The sequence below is a fragment of the Tasmannia lanceolata genome, unplaced genomic scaffold (assembly GCF_043159265.1).
Source record: "Tasmannia lanceolata isolate RefF3 unplaced genomic scaffold, GAP_Taslan_0.1 ptg000006l, whole genome shotgun sequence".
Classification (NCBI taxonomy): Eukaryota; Viridiplantae; Streptophyta; class Magnoliopsida; order Canellales; family Winteraceae; genus Tasmannia; species Tasmannia lanceolata.
The window spans coordinates 18,684,183-18,707,116 of record NW_027518683.1 but is presented as its reverse complement, the minus strand read 5'-3'; the positions used below and the strand labels follow the sequence as shown (position 1 = coordinate 18,707,116).

Here is a 22,934-nt window from a genome sequence, read left to right as displayed (position 1 = left end):
GTCCAGTCTCATTCTCTCGTTAATCCTCTTTGTGTGCTTTTTGATTTTGGGAGAACACACTACTCGGCTTGGCTTCATACCCCTACCCTTATGGTTATTGGGTTGCACATTTGTTGCACCCTGAGGGCTAGGTAGCTGTCCGGCCCGGCTGGATGTTTTTACCTTTGCCAAATATGCACAAAGTCTCTTATTTCCTTTTAGACCTGCCCGGTCTCATTCTCTTGCTAAACCTCCTCTTTGTGCGCCGTTTGGTTTTGGAAGAACACCCTACTCGGCTTGGCTTCATACCCCTACCCTTATGGGTATTGGGTTGCACATTTGTTGCACCCTGAGGGCTAGGTAGCTGTCCGGCCCGGTTGGGTGTTTTACTTTTGCCAAATATGCACAGGGTCTTTTATTCCTTTTTACTTGTGAGCTTCTCCTTATTCGATAGTCCATTCGCATAGGAGTCAGCCCTGATTAGAGAGTCTTTGACTCATTCATCCTTTGTAGTGTTATTAGAGCCTCTGACTCATTTGTACTTCCTCCCTAGTGTTATTAGTTAGGAGTTTTTTTTTTCCATTAGAGACTAACTCAGTCATATAAGAGCCTTCCCTGCTTAGGATCTTAGATTGTTTTCTCTGTTCTTGGGGCACTATCTTTCTTGTTGTGGTTTGTCTCTTTGAGACGCCAGTTTCTTGTTGTGGATCGTCTCTTTGAGACCTTTGTTGCTTGTTTGGGGTTTCCCCTTTTTGCTTTAAGGCTTTGCCTTAGTTTATGGTATTACTTGCGTGTTTCCTTTAAGATTGAAAGCATTTAAAGGTCTTGAGCATTGGAAAAGCTTTAAAATCCAAAAACATTGGAAATTTAAATCTCAAAAAACATTTGAAAACTTTAAAAATATCAAAAACATTTGAAAAACATAAAAAACCTTTAAAAATCTTAAGTGTTGAGTGTTTCTTTTAGAAGCGTAGTAGGCGAGTTCGATCTTCGAACTACGTTGGCTTGATCCTCTTCCACGAGGTATGTAGTGCAGCTTGAGATTCTTATCTCAAGTCCAGCCAAACTTTGCAAATAAAAAAATGCTTTAACCCTTCAACTTTAAAACCTTGTTTTTAACAAAAATCTTCCTCTAGAGTTAGGAGTTTGTCCTAGATAGAGAGTTTTAGAGTTAGGAGTTCGTCTTTGATTTGTTGTGTGCTTGTTTGTGTTTGTTTTAGAGTTAGGGGTTTGTCCTAGCTAGGAGTGCCTCCGTCCGGTTAGTTGGCGATTCACATCGCCGACTGATGACTAGGTCTAGGATGCGTTAGTGATCCCATTGTTTTCCTTAGGACACACAGCCTAGTTACACATAGGTTGTAGGAACCACCTGCATTAGCCTAGGGCTAATCTGCATTTAGTTAGGGCATATAGGGTGTCTGATTGAAATATTAAATAACCGCAAGTGCACGGATCGTGTAAATACGGGTCGAACTCAAGGAAGAGAAATCTAGTTGTCAATCCTATTCTTTTACCGATTAGAATACTAGCTATGATATAATGTTGCCTGGAATAGACTCAGGATTTCCGTGGACTTAGACCTCGGAGCCAACACTATATATAAGCGTGCATTCTATTCAATCTAAGAATCAAATTCAACTACGATCTTGATTTGGAAATCTTAATTTAGGCAAAGTGTACCAAATTTTAATGATCTCTATTAACTACTTATCTAATCTAATTAGAAAACTAAAATTCTAAAAGGCCTAAGTTAATTGAAAAATTGCGAAAGTAATTTGGAATAGTGTAAAAACCTTAATTCAATATAAAAGATTACTTAGGGTTAGAATCCACCATGGGTTTGGATTAAATTGATTAATTAAAACAACTCTTGAATTGGGTTGAAAATTCGATTAACTAGTCAATAAGGAATAAGATCAAAGGGATGTCATTCCTTATAAGTAATTAATCAAATCCACTCTCCAATTTACATTGATTATATAGAACTTTATATTTGTTAATCAACAATCATTCATACGAAAGGGGAAAGCCAATGGCATGAATGATTGGGATTTTCCAAACACAAAATCCTACACAATTTTTCAATTGAGTAGATTGATTTAATTGTAAATATTTCTCATTCCCCATGGTTTCAACTAAACCCTAAGTAAATAGGATTTAGTTACTCATGAAGAAGGGAAGAAAAATAAAAATAAACGAGATAGATGGGAGAAGAATTGCCATATAGAACTTGAAAGAAAATTAAACAAAAACTAATTACTTCTTCACTAACTTGAATTGAAACAAAATTCTATCAAATTGAACTTAAAATAAATAACAAAAATTAAATAGAACTTAGTCTTTTTCTCCTCCAACTTTGGTTGCATCTTCCTCCTTCAAGCTTTAATGTCACCTTGAGTTTTAATGGTGGATGATGATGCCTTGGATTGAGAGTTGAAAAGAAAAAGAAAAAGAAAGAACAAGAAAACCTAAGGGAGAGAGCTTGAGAGTAGTGGAGAGAAAAAGAGAAAATAGAGTAAGAGATTAAAGAGAGGGTAGAGAGTAGTGGAGAGAAAAAAAGAGAGAATAGAGTAAGAGATTAAAGAGAGGGTAGAGAGTAGTGGAGAGAAAAAAAGAGAGAATAGAGTCTAGAGAATGTCTTCTTTTTCCCATATGTAGCTTTCTTCTCCTTCTATTTTCATCTCCAAGAAAAGACACAATCTTGGCATCTTTTTGTATTTTTGGCAACCCCACCTGTCTTTGGCAATTTCTGAAACTTTTAGTATTTGTTGGTAAGAGCAAACTTACTCTTTTCTTTCTTCACAATTTCAGCAACTTAGCACCCATTGTTGGTAAGTTGTCTCTTCCTTTTTGAATTTTCAACGTGGGAGAGTGGATGGAATCTTGCTATAAGACAAAAGAAATATATTAATATATTACCAAAAGTTATGAGAGTAATATTAAATAGCAAATGGGGCCACTTTCTATGGTATATGATTTCAATTTATAAACTTACTATCTTTCTACAAACCCAAAACGTGGGTGCAAGCCAAATTAGCAAGTGGGTCCAATGTGTGCATGGAATAACAATTAGAAAAAGCTATTTTCTAACAAAAACATGAGAGGGCTGTTGTTATGAAAAAATTACATGCTTTAGAAACAACTAGAAAATACTATTTTCTAAAGGGAAAGAACCATGGGCTGTATGTAATGTGAAATGGAAAGTGGGTGCAAGTGGGCCCCCACTAGCTTGCATGTAATAACAACACACAGTTTAGAAACTATCAAAACGTTGGCTGCTGTGCTTTGTTTTGGAAACGTGGAACCCACCATTTCTATTGTTAAAAAATTCAAACCTCTTTGTTCAACGATCCTTACTGTTTTCTCTCATCTCACGTGCATGTATATGCATGCTTTTGTAACTCAAGCATGAGAACTGAAGTGGGTCCCACGTTAATTGCCATTCCTAATCCAAAAAAAATAGAGCCACACGTGGACCCCCATTGCTTGCTTGCTTCCGGTACATACTAAAAAATACGGGCTGCTCTTGTACAATTCCAAATTGTTTTCTTGCCCTTTATGTGGAACTTTGCCTAAATGTTAACAGCCCACTTTAAATCTTTCAAGAAATGATCTCAACCATCCAATTTTGTGGACTGCATCATAAATGGATCGCACCCTACAAATTGACTCCATAAGAAGATCCGAACGGTCCAAATGGTGGGCGACTATGTAAAGTAGTTGCACCCTTCAACCCACTGCCACAACATAATCTAAACCGTCGAATTGATGGACCTCCGTGTAAATTGATGGTACCCATAAACAATTCTCTAGGGTGATCTAGATCAATTGATAGATCGCATCACAATTCACTTGCCGCCCCCTTTCTCAACTTTCAGCCATAATAGGTTCCACTTTCAAGCTCACACATAAACTCTACTTTGTATAGAATCCAATGATTTGTGAATTTTTTCTTTGGAATTTCATCTCTTTAGCTCCATTTTCCATGAACTCCATAAATAGCCCTGCACACCACAAACACGGAAAATACTTTAAGTAGCATCGCACTAAACATTAAAAATATGCATGATTTCTTACCTAAGATTCACACATAAATGTATTCATCAGATTCCCCCATACTTGAGCTTTGCTTGTCCTTAAGCAAATAAAAAAAAAGAAAAAGAAAAATAGAAACAAAATAAAATCCTAACTCACTTTCGTAGGAATCACGATTGCACTTAGCACGTACAACAAGCCTTTAAACCCCTAGGTTACCCTAGTGGACGAGTTGCGTCTCGTGAGTGTTTGCAGTGAATATACACACAAAATTTCAAAAATAAACTTTTCTTTCCAATTCTCACTATAGAATAAAGCCAAAAATTTCTTATCCTGTTTCTTTGGTAAATTGCTCAAAATAGAAGAACAAGAATACCCCCATACTTAAACTTTGCATCCTATCCCAAGTTGGAAAAATTAGAAAAATACTTTAATCAAGGAATCCTCTTTTGAATTTGTCATACTTTGCTCCCTTAAACTTGCCTCTAATGTAATCGTACTATAAAAGAAATTTGATTCGGAAACTTCGTAGAAAACTTACAAATTTATATGGTCCACCATACTTTCAACTTTTCCCATAGTTTCTAAGAATAGAACTCTTTTTTTTTTTTTTTTTTTTTTTTTTTTTTTTTTTTTAATCCTCTACTGCTTTTGGCGTGAATGACATGCAGGGCATGCACCAGACACCCAGGCTACTAAGTAGTGTCCGACTAATCTTTGATTTGCATATATCATAGACATTGATGCATATGAGTTCAAGTTTTACCTTTGATTATGTGCAATGCTTTGATTTATTAAGCTTTCTAATTAACCCATGTATGTAGTTTTCAGTCAGTTGCTCTCAAGCCAGTTGGCTTTAAGGAACTAGGCATAAAAACCCTTCAGACTTAATAGCTCAAGTCAAAAAGGCTACAAATCAAAACTATAATCAAGAAGCAAACTTTCTAAAAATCATTCTTTTTTTTTTTTTTCAACCTTTCTTTCCTTTTTATCCATACCATATAAAAAGCAAGTTTCTATTTCTATTTCTTATTCAAATCCTTTTAAAAAGAAAGATTCCAAAAGAAAACAAAACTAAGAAAGGAAAGTATTCTTTCTAATTTTTCAAATTCCAAAATTAAAATATCCACTAACTTTATTTCTTAAAATAAGAGAACAACTTTCTTTCTAAGAATACCAAGTTCTTTCTAATTTGCAAAAAATTACCAAAAATAAAAAGAAATGAAATTTTCTAACTTTAACTATAGAAAAGATTAGAAAAGAAAGTTTCTAAAAGCTACCCCCCCCATACTTGAATCATGCAGTGTCCTCAATGCATGCAAAAATAGAAACAAGGACAATAAAGAGAAGAGAGGGGCGTACCTTGTTCTTTTAAGAGAGATTTGAATAAAGAGGCTCATGAAGATCCATGACCTCTTCTAAATTAGATCTTGGTAACTCAACAAAGGACTTCAATCTGAGTAAATGAAACTTGTCCTTCCAAGTAGAGTCCTTATTTTCTTTTAAAAAATTAATTAACTCTTCTTCTTGGGTCGAGTTTAAGTCCATTTTGATTCTCACAGGAGATGTGCAAGTCTTACCCAAATATGCTTTTCTTAAATTTGAATGCAAAGGCGGCAAATTTAACTGTGGGGCCTTTTTGGGTGGAGGCTTGGGAAGGGGCGGAGATAGGGATGCTCCAAATTCTATTTGTTGGATGCTAAGGTCATCAGAAAAGGAGTCCCCTATATCTCTTGCATTCTCCAAGCCTTCTTCATCTAGAGCTTCTTCAAGTCCTGCATTCAAAATATTTTCACAATTAGTCTCAGGAGAGGAGTGCAACATATTAATTTCTTCTTGTAAATTAGGTTGCTTACCTAATCTAAAAACATTAAAGTCCATGGAAGCATTCCCAAAAGTTAATTTCATTAAACCATTTCTACAATCAATTAAGGCGTTGCTAGTAGCAAGGAAAGGCCTACCCAGAATTATAGGAATTTGATCCTTGATATTAGCAACGGGCTCAGTTTCTAGCACAATGAAATCTACAGGAAATAAGAACTCTCCTACTTTAACTAGGACATCTTCAACCATCCCTTTCGGTTTCTTCACTGATCTATCCGCCAACTGAAGAGTGACGGTGGTGGGTTTGAGTTCTCCTAATCCTAATTGTTTAAAAACAGAAAGAGGTAATAAATTCACACTGGCCCCTAAATCTAAAAGAGCATGATTAATATGAGTATTTCCAATAGTGCATGCAATGGTAGGACATCCCGGGTCCTTGTACTTAGCCACCATCTGTTGAGACAAGATGGAACTAATGTTTGCAGCCAAGAATGCCTTCTTGGGTACATTAGACTTGCGCTTTTGTGTGCACAAGTCTTTTAAAACTTTGGCATAAGTCGGGACTTCGGAAATCGCATCTAACAATGGAATATTAATTTGCACTTGTTTAAACATATTTAAAATTTTCTCCGTAGCAGTCACCTTTTTATTATTAGCAAGTCTCCTTGGAAAAGGAGCTTTAGGCACATACTCCTTTTCAGGTGGAGAAACTGCCTGCTCTATACTTACCTGTTCGGGCTCTTCTTCTGAACCAATGGAGGATGACTCTTTACTTACCTTAATTGGAGATTCTTGAGCATCTTTAGAAGGTTCGGATCTGCCCTCCTCCCTTTGATATTCTCTGCCACTCCTTAAAGCAAATACAGCATTGCAGTGATCGGAGGGCTCCTGCTGCGGCAAGTTTGGTTGCATGGCATTCAACTGATTTACCTGTGGTTGTTGATTCCCATTTATGGCCACATTCCTTGGATTAGGAACTGGTTGACTTGGCATCTTCCCCTTTTCCCTTTCATGCAAGGCCATGGCAAGTTGGGAGATTTGTTTCTCCATATTGTGTTGGCTTGTCATGAAAGTGCTAGTGAGAAGTTCTATGCTCTTTTCTAAGGAAGTTATGCGTGCCGACTCCCCTTGTTTTGGAAAACCCGGTGGTTGCTGATTTGAAACATTATTTAAAATTGGGTTTTGAAAAGGTGGAGGTGTGGTTAGGGGTGGTCGAACATTCATAGAAGGGAAGGTGGGCCTAGGTTGGCCAAATTGGCCTTGACCTTGGAAATTTGATGGCCCTCCTTGATAATTCCCTTGATTCCAAGAAAAGTTGGGATGATTCCTCCATCCCGGATTATATGTGCTACTATATGGATTATTTAAAAACAAGGCACTTGCATTTTCATTAGAATTACCAAATTTAGCAAGAGTTGGGCACTCTTCCATGACATGGTCCGTGGCTTGACACCAATTGCACATAGGAACACTATGTGCAATTTGATGGACCTGTGAAGGTCCCTTAACCACTATGGCTTCTAGCCTTTTGATAAGAATATCTAGGTGAGCCTCTTTAGCTACAGTACCCTCAATGAAACCCTTACCAATGGCTCTTTCACTCTCTTGAGTTGATTCCCACTCACGAGTCTTTTCAGCTAATTCAATTAAAAAGTTCCAAGCATCATTTTCATCCGTATATGATGTAAATCCTGTTGGGCACATAGATTCTAACAACTGCTTGGTTTGATAGTCAATACCCTCATAAATAATTTGGCATAAATGCCAAGTGTCAAGTCCGTGGTGAGGGCACTCTTGGAGAAGATCCTTAAACCTCTCCATGAACTTGGAAAAAGACTCATGGGGTTTTTGCCTAAACTGAAGAATGTCATTCCTTAGTTTATTCGTTTTATGCATAGGAAAGAACTTTTTAAGAAAGGCAACAGTGAATTCTTCCCAAGTAGTGATAGAATTGGTGGGAAGACCATAGAGCCATTTCTTAGCCCCATCCTTGAGTGAAAAAGTGATAAATCTAAGCTTTACCGCATCATCTGAGAGTTGCTGCATTTTAATGAGGACACACACTTCCTCAAACTCCCTAAGAAATAGATAGGCATCCTCAGAAGGTAGCCCATGAAAATGAGGTAACATGGTGATGAATTGGGATTTGAGTTCAAAATTATTTCCCTGCACAGCAGGCAGACGTATGCATGAAGGTTGCGCGGTTCGGGCCGGATAGAAGCGATCGCGCAAACTCTTGGGTGTCTCTTGTTCTTCCGCCATGACTACTTGATTTGGATTTGGTGCGATGTCTTCCGCCGTCTCTAACCGGTTTGATCTTTCTAGTCGATTGGCCGAGTTCCGCACCCAACCTTCACTCATAAACACAAGAAAACCAAGTAAGAGAGATGGATAGGCAAGAAACCAAAAATATAACTAAACTAAAAATAACTACTAATCTAACACTTCGAATAATTAAGATTCTAATGCAACTCTCTTCCCCGGCAGCGGCGCCAAAAACTTGATTGAAATATTAAATAACCGCAAGTGCACGGATCGTGTAAATACGGGTCGAACTCAAGGAAGAGAAATCTAGTTGTCAATCCTATTCTTTTACCGATTAGAATACTAGCTATGATATAATGTTGCCTGGAATAGACTCAGGATTTCCGTGGACTTAGACCTCGGAGCCAACACTATATATAAGCGTGCATTCTATTCAATCTAAGAATCAAATTCAACTACGATCTTGATTTGGAAATCTTAATTTAGGCAAAGTGTACCAAATTTTAATGATCTCTATTAACTACTTATCTAATCTAATTAGAAAACTAAAATTCTAAAAGGCCTAAGTTAATTGAAAAATTGCGAAAGTAATTTGGAATAGTGTAAAAACCTTAATTCAATATAAAAGATTACTTAGGGTTAGAATCCACCATGGGTTTGGATTAAATTGATTAATTAAAACAACTCTTGAATTGGGTTGAAAATTCGATTAACTAGTCAATAAGGAATAAGATCAAAGGGATGTCATTCCTTATAAGTAATTAATCAAATCCACTCTCCAATTTACATTGATTATATAGAACTTTATATTTGTTAATCAACAATCATTCATACGAAAGGGGAAAGCCAATGGCATGAATGATTGGGATTTTCCAAACACAAAATCCTACACAATTTTTCAATTGAGTAGATTGATTTAATTGTAAATATTTCTCATTCCCCATGGTTTCAACTAAACCCTAAGTAAATAGGATTTAGTTACTCATGAAGAAGGGAAGAAAAATAAAAATAAACGAGATAGATGGGAGAAGAATTGCCATATAGAACTTGAAAGAAAATTAAACAAAAACTAATTACTTCTTCACTAACTTGAATTGAAACAAAATTCTATCAAATTGAACTTAAAATAAATAACAAAAATTAAATAGAACTTAGTCTTTTTCTCCTCCAACTTTGGTTGCATCTTCCTCCTTCAAGCTTTAATGTCACCTTGAGTTTTAATGGTGGATGATGATGCCTTGGATTGAGAGTTGAAAAGAAAAAGAAAAAGAAAGAACAAGAAAACCTAAGGGAGAGAGCTTGAGAGTAGTGGAGAGAAAAAGAGAAAATAGAGTAAGAGATTAAAGAGAGGGTAGAGAGTAGTGGAGAGAAAAAAAGAGAGAATAGAGTAAGAGATTAAAGAGAGGGTAGAGAGTAGTGGAGAGAAAAAAAGAGAGAATAGAGTCTAGAGAATGTCTTCTTTTTCCCATATGTAGCTTTCTTCTCCTTCTATTTTCATCTCCAAGAAAAGACACAATCTTGGCATCTTTTTGTATTTTTGGCAACCCCACCTGTCTTTGGCAATTTCTGAAACTTTTAGTATTTGTTGGTAAGAGCAAACTTACTCTTTTCTTTCTTCACAATTTCAGCAACTTAGCACCCATTGTTGGTAAGTTGTCTCTTCCTTTTTGAATTTTCAACGTGGGAGAGTGGATGGAATCTTGCTATAAGACAAAAGAAATATATTAATATATTACCAAAAGTTATGAGAGTAATATTAAATAGCAAATGGGGCCACTTTCTATGGTATATGATTTCAATTTATAAACTTACTATCTTTCTACAAACCCAAAACGTGGGTGCAAGCCAAATTAGCAAGTGGGTCCAATGTGTGCATGGAATAACAATTAGAAAAAGCTATTTTCTAACAAAAACATGAGAGGGCTGTTGTTATGAAAAAATTACATGCTTTAGAAACAACTAGAAAATACTATTTTCTAAAGGGAAAGAACCATGGGCTGTATGTAATGTGAAATGGAAAGTGGGTGCAAGTGGGCCCCCACTAGCTTGCATGTAATAACAACACACAGTTTAGAAACTATCAAAACGTTGGCTGCTGTGCTTTGTTTTGGAAACGTGGAACCCACCATTTCTATTGTTAAAAAATTCAAACCTCTTTGTTCAACGATCCTTACTGTTTTCTCTCATCTCACGTGCATGTATATGCATGCTTTTGTAACTCAAGCATGAGAACTGAAGTGGGTCCCACGTTAATTGCCATTCCTAATCCAAAAAAAATAGAGCCACACGTGGACCCCCATTGCTTGCTTGCTTCCGGTACATACTAAAAAATACGGGCTGCTCTTGTACAATTCCAAATTGTTTTCTTGCCCTTTATGTGGAACTTTGCCTAAATGTTAACAGCCCACTTTAAATCTTTCAAGAAATGATCTCAACCATCCAATTTTGTGGACTGCATCATAAATGGATCGCACCCTACAAATTGACTCCATAAGAAGATCCGAACGGTCCAAATGGTGGGCGACTATGTAAAGTAGTTGCACCCTTCAACCCACTGCCACAACATAATCTAAACCGTCGAATTGATGGACCTCCGTGTAAATTGATGGTACCCATAAACAATTCTCTAGGGTGATCTAGATCAATTGATAGATCGCATCACAATTCACTTGCCGCCCCCTTTCTCAACTTTCAGCCATAATAGGTTCCACTTTCAAGCTCACACATAAACTCTACTTTGTATAGAATCCAATGATTTGTGAATTTTTTCTTTGGAATTTCATCTCTTTAGCTCCATTTTCCATGAACTCCATAAATAGCCCTGCACACCACAAACACGGAAAATACTTTAAGTAGCATCGCACTAAACATTAAAAATATGCATGATTTCTTACCTAAGATTCACACATAAATGTATTCATCAGTGTCCTAAAATCCACAATTCACTGGAATTTAAATAATCGTACAATAAACTTTAATAACTAGTCCGGTCTTTTAGATCGAGTCTAGGATAGAGGTCTAGGTGTCTTAGGCATCCTAGCTTAGAATAGGCGCGAAGAACTACGTTGCCTTGATTCTCGTGGAGGCGGGGATACGTAGGCTTCTTTGGATGAACATCAGACCATCCGAGGACTCGGGCCAAATCGTTTAAAGTCTTAGGATTTGTTGTGTTGTTATATTATGTATTTTGTTGTGTCTTCTTACTTTCTTGTGCAGACCCTATACCTTTAGCTGTAGCATGCATGCGTTCGTCCACCAGAACTTAGACACCTGTTAGGCATGTCACTCATAACCTAGTTTTCATTAGGTGACATTTATTTCGGTTCTTTTGTGTGTGCTTATTTTCATCTCCGAGACATGCATGATTAGATAGACGTTTTCTCGGAGATGTGTGTTCCCATTTCATATGATTTTCGCCCAAAACTCTTCGAGGTTAATAATAAATGGCATAAGAGACCAAGTGTTCGCACTCGGGCGAATTGGGGGCGCTCTTCGGACCTTCTCCATTCGTCATCAGGCACGAACCTTCTGTATCTCTGGTTATCCATTGCAAACAGAGCATTTGTTTTGGTTCCATGGCGTGTCCATGGATGGCGACTCTGAGTTATTTTTAGGTACATCTCGGTTTCGAGCCTTGGCTCCTGATCAGGATGTATCTCATTCGTTTTTGTATCGCCACTCATGCTATGCTGTGAGGGTGGCATCCGTTTCGAGAGTTCATTGGCAGAGCTCTCTTCCGTTGTGGAGATCTTTGAGGATTGCTGTGGGGATCTCGCGTCCCTCGGCACCGTCCTCGGATCGGGGTCCACAGAAACATAGAGATATATATAGAGGATGTGAAATGGCATACAGAAAAGTGCATACAATCAGTCAGTGTACATAGCATTCATGACACAGCATAATGGCGACAGATGTAGATTAACCTAATACATCCCAAAAAAAAGATCCATACAACCAGCGTATAGTCCAAAGACTATCGATACAAAACAGAAACAGATAGATACACCGAATAGAAATAGAAATCTGAGCATCAGAGAACTCGAGCCATCTACTGAGGCGGAGGAGGAGGTGGCTGATGAGAAGAGCTGCCCGGCGCCTGGCCCCACTGGTCACCGGAGAGGTAGCGATAATAAGCGGCCCACTGCTCATCAACGTGGGTAGTCATGGTCTGGAAGCGAGCAGAGATCTCAGAGTCGACATGGGTAGATAGCTGCGCAAATTGTGAGGCCATGGATCGTTCAATAGCCTCCTGCATCTGAGCCAAATCTTGGCGAGTGCAGTATGAAGATGTATCCTGTGATGGCTGCGGGGCCAGTGCAGCCTGAGCATCGGCTTCGTAGCCGCCTCCAGCGGCAGGAACATCGTCAACCGCTACTTGATTCAAAGCCATGCGGTTAAAGGTCTGCTCATCAAACGGGGCAGTCGGAGTCATGGTCAGTTCACCATCCAAGGTGATGCCAAAGTGACGGAAGACACGGGTGAGGACCATGCCATAGGGCAACGAAGAGCGGTAGCGGCCAGGGGTCTGAAACATGAAGCGGAACATGATGTACGGCAGACAAAGCTGGCGGCCCTCAAGGATGCTATAGATAAGATAGGCCTCTAAGGGTCTGAGGGCTTCACGCATCCCAGCACGAGGGATGAAGATGTGGTACATGAATTCTCGGAGTTCCGAGAAGCCTGGAAGAAATCTCGGAGTTCTGATAAATTTTCTCGAAGTTCCGAGAAACGCTCCAGAGCCCTCTGTTCATTTCCTCGGAGTTCCGAGACAAAATCTCGGAGTTCCGAGAATTTTATTTTATTTTTTTTTTTTTTTTTTTTGAATGGGAGGAGAACAAAGTTACATGTGATATTTTGAATTGCAACTTAACCAACCATGATCCAATGCATGAACATAGATGACTTTCCGAGGGTTTTGATGATGGCGCAAGGCCAAAGTTTTAAATATCTTAATTTAGGGTGATGGTACCGACTCCCCCTTGAAATGAAGTGGGCTATGGGTACCAATTGAGTGATTTTTAGAGTTAGGGTTGGATCATCAAAAACCATGTAGTCACAATCAAAATATGAGATATATATATACAAAGATAATTATTTCTTCTATTCATGCTTCATGTGCAAACTCTTTCATTTGATCTAGACTCCAAATGTTGAGTCCACTCCTAAGGTCACAAAATCGATCCTCATTAAGGGGTTTTGTGAAGATATCCGCCAATTGTTCATTGGTGTGGATGTACTTAATTTCAATATCCCCTTTTTGAGAATGATCTCTTAAGAAATGATGCCTTACCTCTATGTGCTTAGTCCTAGAATGTTGAATTGGATTTTTTGTCAAGTTGATGGCGCTTGTATTATCACAATGGATTGGAACATTACTAAATGCAAGATTATAGTCCATGAGAGTGTTCTTCATCCATAGGATTTGTACACAACAAGCGCCGGCCGCAATGTATTCTGCTATAGACAAGGCTACCGAGTTTTGTTTTTTGCTAAACCAGGACACTAAAGACCTTCCTAGAAATTGCCAAGTGTCACTTGTGCTTTTTCTATCAATTCTACAACCGGCAAAGTCGGCATCCGAAAATCCTACTAGATTGAATTCATTCGATCGTTCATACCATAATCCTAAAGAAGGAGTTCCTTTGAGATATTTGAATATCCTCTTAACGGCACTCAAATGAGACTCTTTAGGACCCGATTGAAACCTAGCACAAATGCACACGCTAAACATTATATCTGGCCGACTAGCGGTCAAATATAATAGACTTCCTATCATTCCTCTAAACTTTTTCTCATCAACCGGTTTCCCACTTTCATCCTTTTCTAATTTGGTGGAAGTGCTCATAGGAGTTGGCTTGATTTGAGAGCTATCCATGCCAAATTTCTTAAGGAGTTCCTTAGTATACTTCTCTTGGTTGATGAAAATTCCATTTTTACATTGTTTGATTTGAAGTCCTAGGAAATAGGTAAGCTCTCCCATCATACTCATCTCAAACTCTTTTTGCATGGATTGTGCGAATTCTTCACACATCTTATCATTGATAGCACCAAATATTGTATCATCTACATAGACTTGAACAATAAGCATATCTTTTCCTTTTCTTTTAATGAACAAGGTTTTGTCAACCGTGCCCATTTGAAAGCCACTCTCTAATAGGAAGGAGCTAAGCCTCTCATACCAAGCTCTAGGAGCTTGCTTTAGACCATACAAGGCTTTGTCCAACCTATATACGTGATTAGGGTATTTGAAATCCTCAAAACCGGGAGGTTGTTCAACATAAACTTCCTCCATAATATACCCATTTAGGAATGCACTCTTCACATCCATTTGATACAACTTAAAGTTTTTATGGGATGCAAATGCAAGTAGCATCCTTATGGCTTCCAATCTAGCAACCGGAGCAAAGGTCTCATCATAATCGATACCTTCCTCTTGGTTGTAACCTTGGGCTACCAATCTAGCTTTATTCCTTTGAATATCTCTATGCTCATCGAGTTTGTTTCTAAACACCCATTTAGTCCCAATAACCGGGTGATCACTAGGCCTAGGAACTAACCTCCATACTTGGTTTCTCTCAAATTGGTTTAGTTCCTCATTCATAGCAATCATCCAAAATTCATCCTTTTCAGCTTCTTTTATGGACTTGGGTTCTATTTGGGAGATAAAGGCCATGTTGGCACAAACATTCTTATAGTGAGATCTTGTCTTAACTCCTTGTGAGGTTTCACCTATGATTTGAGTAGAGGGGTGACTAGACATGATTCTACTATGTTTAGGAAGACTTTCTACTTCAAGTTCTTCTATAGGTTGACCTTCTAAATTAAGATTTTCTAAGGGTTGGACAATGGACTCTACTTGACTAAGAGGCTCTAGAAGATTGACATCATCATCATCTTCATTAATGACATTAGGAGGTTCAAATGACTCGTCAAATTTGACATGCACGGATTCTTCCACAATTTGGGTTCTTTTGTTATAGACTCTATAAGCTTTACTATGGGTTGAATAGCCTAAGAAGATACCTTCATCGGATTTTGAATCAAACTTATGCAAGGTGTCTTTCATGTTTAATATAAAACATTTACAACCAAAAACTTTGAAATAGCTAACTTTGGGGGGTGTTCCACTCCATAGTTCATAAGGTGTTTTGTTAAGGTGAGGTCTAATGAGCACTCTATTTAAAATATAGCAAGCCGAGTGAACGGCTTCCGCCCAAAAGTTTCTTGGAACATTGTGCTCATTTAACATGGTTCTAGCCATTTCAATAATAGATCTATTTTTCCTTTCAACTACCCCATTTTGTTGGGGAGTTCTTGGAGCCGAGAAATTGTGCTTGATTCCATTTTCATTGCAAAAGGTATCAAACTCAAAGTTCTCAAACTCGGTTCCATGATCACTTCTAATTTTATTTATGAAAACCCCTTGTTCATTTTGAATTCGCTTGCACAAGTTGACAAATTTCTTGAAGGTTTCATCTTTACTAGTTAAGAATAACACCCAAGTGAATCGAGGGTAGTCATCAACAATCACATATACATATCTACTTCCTCCTCTACTACTAGTCTTCATGGGACCAAATAGGTCCATATGAAGGAGTTGGAGTGGACAAGAGGTAGATAATACACTTATGGGTTTAAAAGAGTTTTTAGCATGTTTTCCATGAATGCAAGCACTACAAACTTTATCTCTAATGTATTTGAGTTTAGGTAACTTTCTCACAAGATTCTTAGAAGATAATCTTGAAATTAAATCCATATGAGCATGACCAAGTCTCCTATGCCATAACCAAGGGTTATCATCCATGGCGGAGAGACATTGGATGTTTTGATTTTCAAGGTCTTCTAATGCTAATGAATACATATTGCCATCTCTATATGCAACAAATTCAACTTCATTATTCTTGGAATTCAAAATTTTACATCTATCTTTTTCAAAAAGAACTTTGTGACGAAGATCACATAGTTGACTAATTGTAGACACCCCATTTTGTTTTGTTTTAATCAACAAATAAATTAGTGTGTTAAATCCATGTGAGAACCCCCTCTATCATTGATTTATATGTTTTAGGTCATTAATATCTTGATCTGACTTTACGGATCATCAATCGGGACAAAATAAGCTAGGGTCACTTCATAGCCCGGACCCTGATTCCATTCCGAGACCCGATTTCCGTAAATCGTTAGATCAATGGCAGATCATGACCTGGGTCTAACCATCCAAAACCACCTAACCTCTCCTCTCATCCTAACCATTCAAACCTCACCTAACCTCACCTAACCTCTCCTCCCATCATAACCATCCAAACCTCACCTAACCTCACCTAACCTCACCTAACATCACCTAACCTCACCTAACCTCACCTAACCTCCTATCCCATTCTCCTATAAATACCCTCTCATCTCACCAAAGAAAAGAAGGAAAAAAAAGAAAAGAGGAGAGAACCCCTCTCTTAGAAAATTCAAGCCCTTTCTCTAGACCAAATCCCTCTTCTCCATAAGTTTGCATGGAATATCGTCTACAAAAAGGTATGTCTTTTGGAATTTTATTTTCTTTTCTATATTTGTAGGATTGAGTGTTGTTTTGCGTATATTTTGGTTGATGTCATGTTTAATTTTGTACTAGTTTGGCCTTGGTCATGTTCTCACTTATGCTAAATATAATTAATGTGTCAGGGTCATTAGAACCTATTTGCAATGGGATGTTGAAATCATTGGCTTGTTAGGGAATTTAGATTTCTTTTGGGAAAACAATTCATTAAAAATTTTGAACATTTACAAGAAAGAAAACTTGAATTTTACATGAATTATCAAAACCCATTTAATTTGGCTTACAAAACCTCCATCTTTCAATTGATAACAACAGCCCCCACTCCAATTTGATAACAACAGCCCCCACTCAATCTCAAGAACCCAATATCCATACCCCACCTTGCCAAGTAGATAAAAACAACCCCTTTTTCAAACATCCCATTTGAATCTAATCTCAGGCCCATTCAAGCCATTTTTCATATTCACCGTCTTTTAATCACTAAAAAAATAAGAACTATCAAAAGAAAACATGGGGGTGCCAATATCATTCCCGTCATAGTGCTAGCTGTTAGACTTTAAACAGATTTTTCGACCTCTAAACAACAGAATCGTGGGAAATGGTTAACTACAAAGTCGTAGATATTTTCGTGCCGTTTCCAACGAGTATTCGTGCTAGATCAGACAGCGAGCGGTTAAAAAGTTAAGTCCAAAATGGTTGCGGCACACCTTTAGGCATTTCCAGTTTAATGTTGCTGTCCTTTTGTTTGCAACACAAATTCGAACCTCTAAATCACAGATTTACAAACAATGGAGAACTACAAAGTTGTAGCCCTATAAAAGATCTTTCCAACGCATGTTTGTACGTTGAATTTGGCCAAGCGGTTAAAGAGTTACGACAGTTTTAGTGGGCTGCATTTGTCAGATCTTTTAATGGTCAATGGTTTGTCGAATTTGTGCAATTGTCAAAACTTGGTTGTGTTAACGTCATTTTCCAAACCAAAATCGAAAGACATTAATCTAAAGTACATCCAACCTAAAATTAACAAAACTAAAATTCACCCATTTAAAATCCACTGATAAAAATCCGTTAAAAGCCATTAACCAAAAGACCACTAAAAATTTCAAATGAAACTAAAACCTTCTAAATAAACAACTTTAAAAGCTACCAAACACACTAAATACCTTCAGATAATAAAAGCTTCAAGAAAACTCTAAAAGTTTCCACAAACCCAAAAGAATTCGAGATTCCCAAGAGCCGGTGGATTCAAAATTCCTTTAGGAACCCTTAGAGCCCAATTTAGGAACACTGGTGTCGTGTCGTGTCGTGTCCTAAGTTTTAGGGAGTCTTAGGTTTTAGGGAGTCCTAGAGTCAGGAGTCCGGCCTCATCACGGACGCTTGCTATGTATAGCAACCGTGCCATAGGTCTAGTTACACTAGTCACCCAATCTTTCCCTAGGACAAGCCTAGTAAACTAGGATGTAAGGCAAACCTGCATTAGTCTAAGGGACCATTTGCATTTAGATGAGAATCATATAGCATCTTAGATGAAATCCTAAGATAATAAAATCTTCAACTTGAATTAAATAACTTCTCCTAAAACTGTTGAAACAGTCAATCCCGTCTAGGTCGGTGTCTTAGTTGAGTTAGGCATATGTAACTTAGCTTAGGTGCACCGAACTACGTCGACTCTGATCCCAGTGAGGCTTGGGTACGTAGGCAGCTTGGATGTCTGATGGCATACCACCCGCGAGTCGGCACCACAAACAAATTGTGGTGTTTTGTATATTAATTTTCTTGTAAATGCTTAATCAAATCACTTAGGACTTTCCATGAAATTAGAATTTTAGGAGAACTTTCACTTAGATTGAATCCAGACAAATTAATAAATCAAGATACACATTTAGGATTCACATTGAAATTAGATCATAGGATGCATGTCACTTAGTTCGCACATTAACATAGAGTTGAATGAGCCATTTAAAATAAATTTAAAAGAGTTAGCTTTTGGAATCGAAGACCGATTATCGGGCAAGAATGGTGCATGTGGTGGATAACTCCCCATACCTTCCATTCTCGTAACCAGGTAGCGAGTCTAGATTTCTGGTTAATTACGGGTCCTAGATCCCACATCTAGGTGGCGACTCTGTCAGTCTCTTTCGTGTGGAATTCGGATTGCCTTAGTGATCCCAAGTTCACATAAAAGACGAATTCAAATCAATATTAAAATGCACACGCCAATCGCGTGGATACGAGAGACCAAGAGAGAGAGAGCGGCGGCTCGCGCCCCACACCCCTCTCGCGGGATCAGGGTACCACAGTCTGGCGACTCTGCTGGGGACCACCTAACTTCATTAAAATTTCAAAAGATAATTCATTTGAATTTAATTTAACTGGCTCATAAAAACTCTATACTTGTTAGATTAGTTTGTCTTGTTTTATTTTCTCATCACATTTTACTCGAACTTAACCTAACAAAACCTGAGGGCATCATAGATTGCGCAAACATATTGCACACACTTACATCACTTGCATCTAAACTCTTGCATCTCACGTGCACACACGTCCTATTTTAGGAACCCGGAGTGTTATCTAGCATGGTTGACTGGGATTCCATCACCTGGTGCCTCTGTGCTAGAGAAGCATTCCACCCTTAGCCTAGTACCTTTATGGTACGTAAACGGATCTCTTGTTCACGTACTGATACGCCGGACACTGGTACAGTATATCGAACAGGGATTCGCGCTAAGGGAACTCTTGGCCTTACCCCTAGATTAACCCACACATGCATGTAGTATACGAACACATGTGCATCATGTGTGTGAGCCTAGTTTAGGATATCCTACCCATTGGTGTCTAGATTAGGCCGTGGTCCATCTTCCAATGGTCACGATCGGTCCTTAGATACACGAACAAAGTCATGAGTCGAGATTCTCTCTCCACTCCGATAGATTAGGATTAGGGTTGATGCCTTCAGGTAACACTGATAAAATGTGAAAAAAAAAAAAAAAAATTTCCCTTTGGGTTAGGATATAAATCCCATAATTTTCAAAGATCTCATAGGATTAGTCATTCATGATCTATCCGTTGAAAGCAATCTTATGCTATCTCATCTAATCTTTTGATCGTGCGTCTTTCGTTCTTCTGTCATACGATTCGATCGTATCTTCATGCCATCCCCTAACTGGCAGATGCAGAATCTCACAATCTTTCGATTATGCGTTCTCATGATCTGATAATGCCTGGTCCAGATAATCCAATCTTGCTTGTACCCCTGGTCTGTTCCTCCTCTAGGGGCTACCTTTTTCAAGATTATTTTGCTAAGTCCTTCAGAGTTCACTCTCAGAATCATTGAGCTAGGGGCATTTCCCTATGCGAATCAGTCATCATTGTCCAAAATTGAAAGTATCAGCCATGATGATGTTCAGAACGAACCAGCCTTCGCCGAGCCTTCAACGCCAAACAGTTGCAGCAGTTAAAGTTTTAGTCACTTACTATTTTATGTTGAGTCAGTCATCATGGTCAGTATAATTGTTGAGTCCGGTCTTACAGTTAAAGGTCAATGCCTAGTCCAGGCAAGTTATCTTCTGTTTCTCTTTCTTATTTAGAGTTGTGAATCGTGAGCATGTTCAGGATAGGTCGTCTGATGTAATAGCTTTTCTTTAAATAAAATTTCAGTCAGTTCCAAAAAGTTCACTTGTGTCTGTTCTTAAGTGTGCTTCTGATCTTAAAATAAGACTCCCTCCTCAAATGAGGACAAAATTGACGAAACTCCACTTGAGTCACAGCAATTACTTGAACGAGAGGAGGAGCGCCAATCCCAACCTTTCAAAGATGAAATTGAAATGATAAACACTGGCACTGAAACTTTGATTCAGTGAATGCCGATTGAAAATACATTACCCTCTAAAGAGTGTGAAGAATTGATAAAATTATTTCAAGAATAAGAAGATTGTCTAGAAAAGCTACAACCGATACCAGGGGCAAGACATAGATGGAAAGCTCAAAGAAAATGAAGAAAGTGAGAAGATATATGCTATACAAGGGGCATAGAGTGGAAACAACTTTCATATTTCCAATCAATGACCTTGGTTCTCAAATTCATAAAGCCAACAAATTCAAGATGAAAAGTTCAAAAGCAAACAATGAAAAGTGATCATCAGATATCGAGAGTACGAATCCATAGATGGAGGATGTCAAAGAACAAGTTTCGCTCTATGAAAGTCAAAAGCACGTATTAGAATCTTGAAAGAAGAAGATCCATTATCTCTTACCTGGAAATGCCGTCAAACTCCGCGAAAAAAAAAAAACAAAAGAGAAAAAAAAATAATCAGTACCAGAGGGACTCTAGTAACCTAGATCGATTCCCAATCTGAACATCGAAAGGCCTCCTTTGGCCGATTAAATCCCAAAATCAAAACCCAATGTCAAAAGAATACCGATTTGCAAACCCTTCGAGCCTAAATCAAATTTTCTTGAAAACCCATCAAACTTGGGGCATTCCCCCGAACTACGCGAGACCTGATCCATATACTGGGGTACGTAGGCAACTCGGTTGAACCGAGTTCGGTCGATTCAAAAAGGAAAAGAAATTCAATCCTTTCAAAAAAAAAAAAAGAGAGGGACAAGTTCCAAAAGAAGAGAAGTTAATTGTTCCAGAAAGAAAAGAAAAAAGAAAAAAAAATCAAACAATTTATCTTCAAACTAGGGGCATTCGCCCTGAACTACACACGACCTGATTCCTACCTTGGGATATGTAGGCGACCTGTTCACAGGTTCGGTCGAAATCTTTGTTGAGCCTTAAGCCATTCTTTGAAAAGCCCTATCCTACCTATAAAAGTCCTTCTGGTGTTCAGAACTAATGAGCTAGGTCCTGAGATACAATAAAAAAATGAAATGATGATGAATAAGAAAAATAACGGAGTTTGAAGATCTGCTAGACTGAAAACCTGAAAGGGCGGTCTAGGCAAAATTTAAGATCATTCCCCTGCTAAGTTGAAAACCCGAAAGGGCGGCTTAGGCAAAAGCTAAGGGGATAGCCTGCTGGATCGAAAACCTAGAAAGGTGGTTCAGGCAAAAGTTAAGGCTAGCGCGGTCCGCCAAGTTAAAAACCCTGAAGAGGTGACTTGGTCACGGTAAGAGAATCAGTATAAGAAGGCAACAGCCGGTATCAAGACTGAAGATCAACTGAAGTTCAAGCAAATTCAAGTGATATCCTCAAAACTGGGGGCATTGAAGCTAAGCAATCTTAGGGGTCGTAATTAAATTCTTGAGGCATTACTGTTTCGAGGAAGAAGTCCGGTGTTTACCAATTGAAAAACTATTCCTTGAAAGGATAGACTTACCAAACAAAACATTAACTAAGTCAGAAGCATCACTATGTTTGTCAGTATAGTCAGTCAATCTTTATTATTCTAAGTTCACTCCTTCAGGGCTGCTCAATCCTTTGAGTAGTGCCTTTCATCTAAGTTTTCTCTTTAGAAAGAGTCAATTGTCGTTCCTATGTCCAAATGATGTAACTGTCTTGGTGAAGGAGGCCAGGCCTAGGCAGCTCCCTGCAATTATACCTGAAAGAGCTCGAGAATTTAGTCAAACAACTTCATTTCAAAGAAGATCAGCTCAGAAAAATTCAGAAGTAGAAACATCAGAAAGCCCAGCTTCCGTAAAAAGATCATACCCCAGGAAGGCACCTTAAGCTTGGAAGAACCTCAGATGCAATGGTGGTTGAGCCAATTTCTCAGAAAGATGAACCATTCAAATTCATAATTCCCTTCCGGTTAGTTATCCTGGTCAAGAAATGTTTATCTAAACACCTGTCAAGAAGCAGATCCCGCTTTTCCATGTTAATATCCAAGAGAGTCGTTGTTCTAAATTACCAATCTCAAATGTCTTGTTCAAGGTTTCAGTTATCAAAATCCCCAGAAGACAAGACCAGCAGTCTCTTTGAGAAAAATCTTGTTGAAGTTTCATAAAAATGTTCCTAATCCATTCTTGCTAGTAATGGTTCTTCGTTCCAAAGGTTTGCCGTTTCATCATTCGTCAAAGTCCTAGTTTCCAACATCTTTGTCGGGCACGATCCATAATATCCCCGATTTCATTGAGTTCAAAAAAATAAAAAATTCATCAAATCCAATCTTACGTCAAATTCAAGTTCATGGAAAATCTCTAAATTCTTCGAGCCCGTTTGTGAACGGTACCTCTTTTCTCGAGCCCATTTGCAAATGGCCTCGTCTTCTCCTTGAGCCCGTTTGTGAACGGTGCCTCATCTCTCGAGTCCATTTGTGAATGGTTTCGTCTTCTCCTT

General features: G+C 38.3%; 1 protein-coding gene and 1 long non-coding RNA gene across 2 annotated transcripts; one reads left to right on the top strand and one right to left on the bottom strand.

The window, feature by feature from the left end:
- Nucleotides 1-3,894: 3,894 nt before the first annotated feature.
- LOC143878795 (uncharacterized) lies at nt 3,895-12,493 on the bottom strand. The gene is made up of 6 exons (XM_077381027.1): nt 12,302-12,493; nt 7,330-8,004; nt 6,568-6,768; nt 5,871-6,291; nt 5,595-5,789; nt 3,895-3,983 (listed from the first exon to the last, which is right to left on the bottom strand). Exons 1-6 carry the CDS (start codon nt 12,491-12,493, stop codon nt 3,895-3,897), a joined length of 1,773 nt encoding a protein of 590 aa, XP_077237142.1.
- Nucleotides 12,494-16,213: 3,720 nt separating this feature from the next.
- On the top strand, nt 16,214-21,322 carry LOC143878459 (uncharacterized). The gene is made up of 2 exons (XR_013250973.1): nt 16,214-16,629; nt 19,882-21,322. It is a non-coding gene; the product is annotated as an uncharacterized LOC143878459 (long non-coding RNA).
- Nucleotides 21,323-22,934: the final 1,612 nt, after the last annotated feature.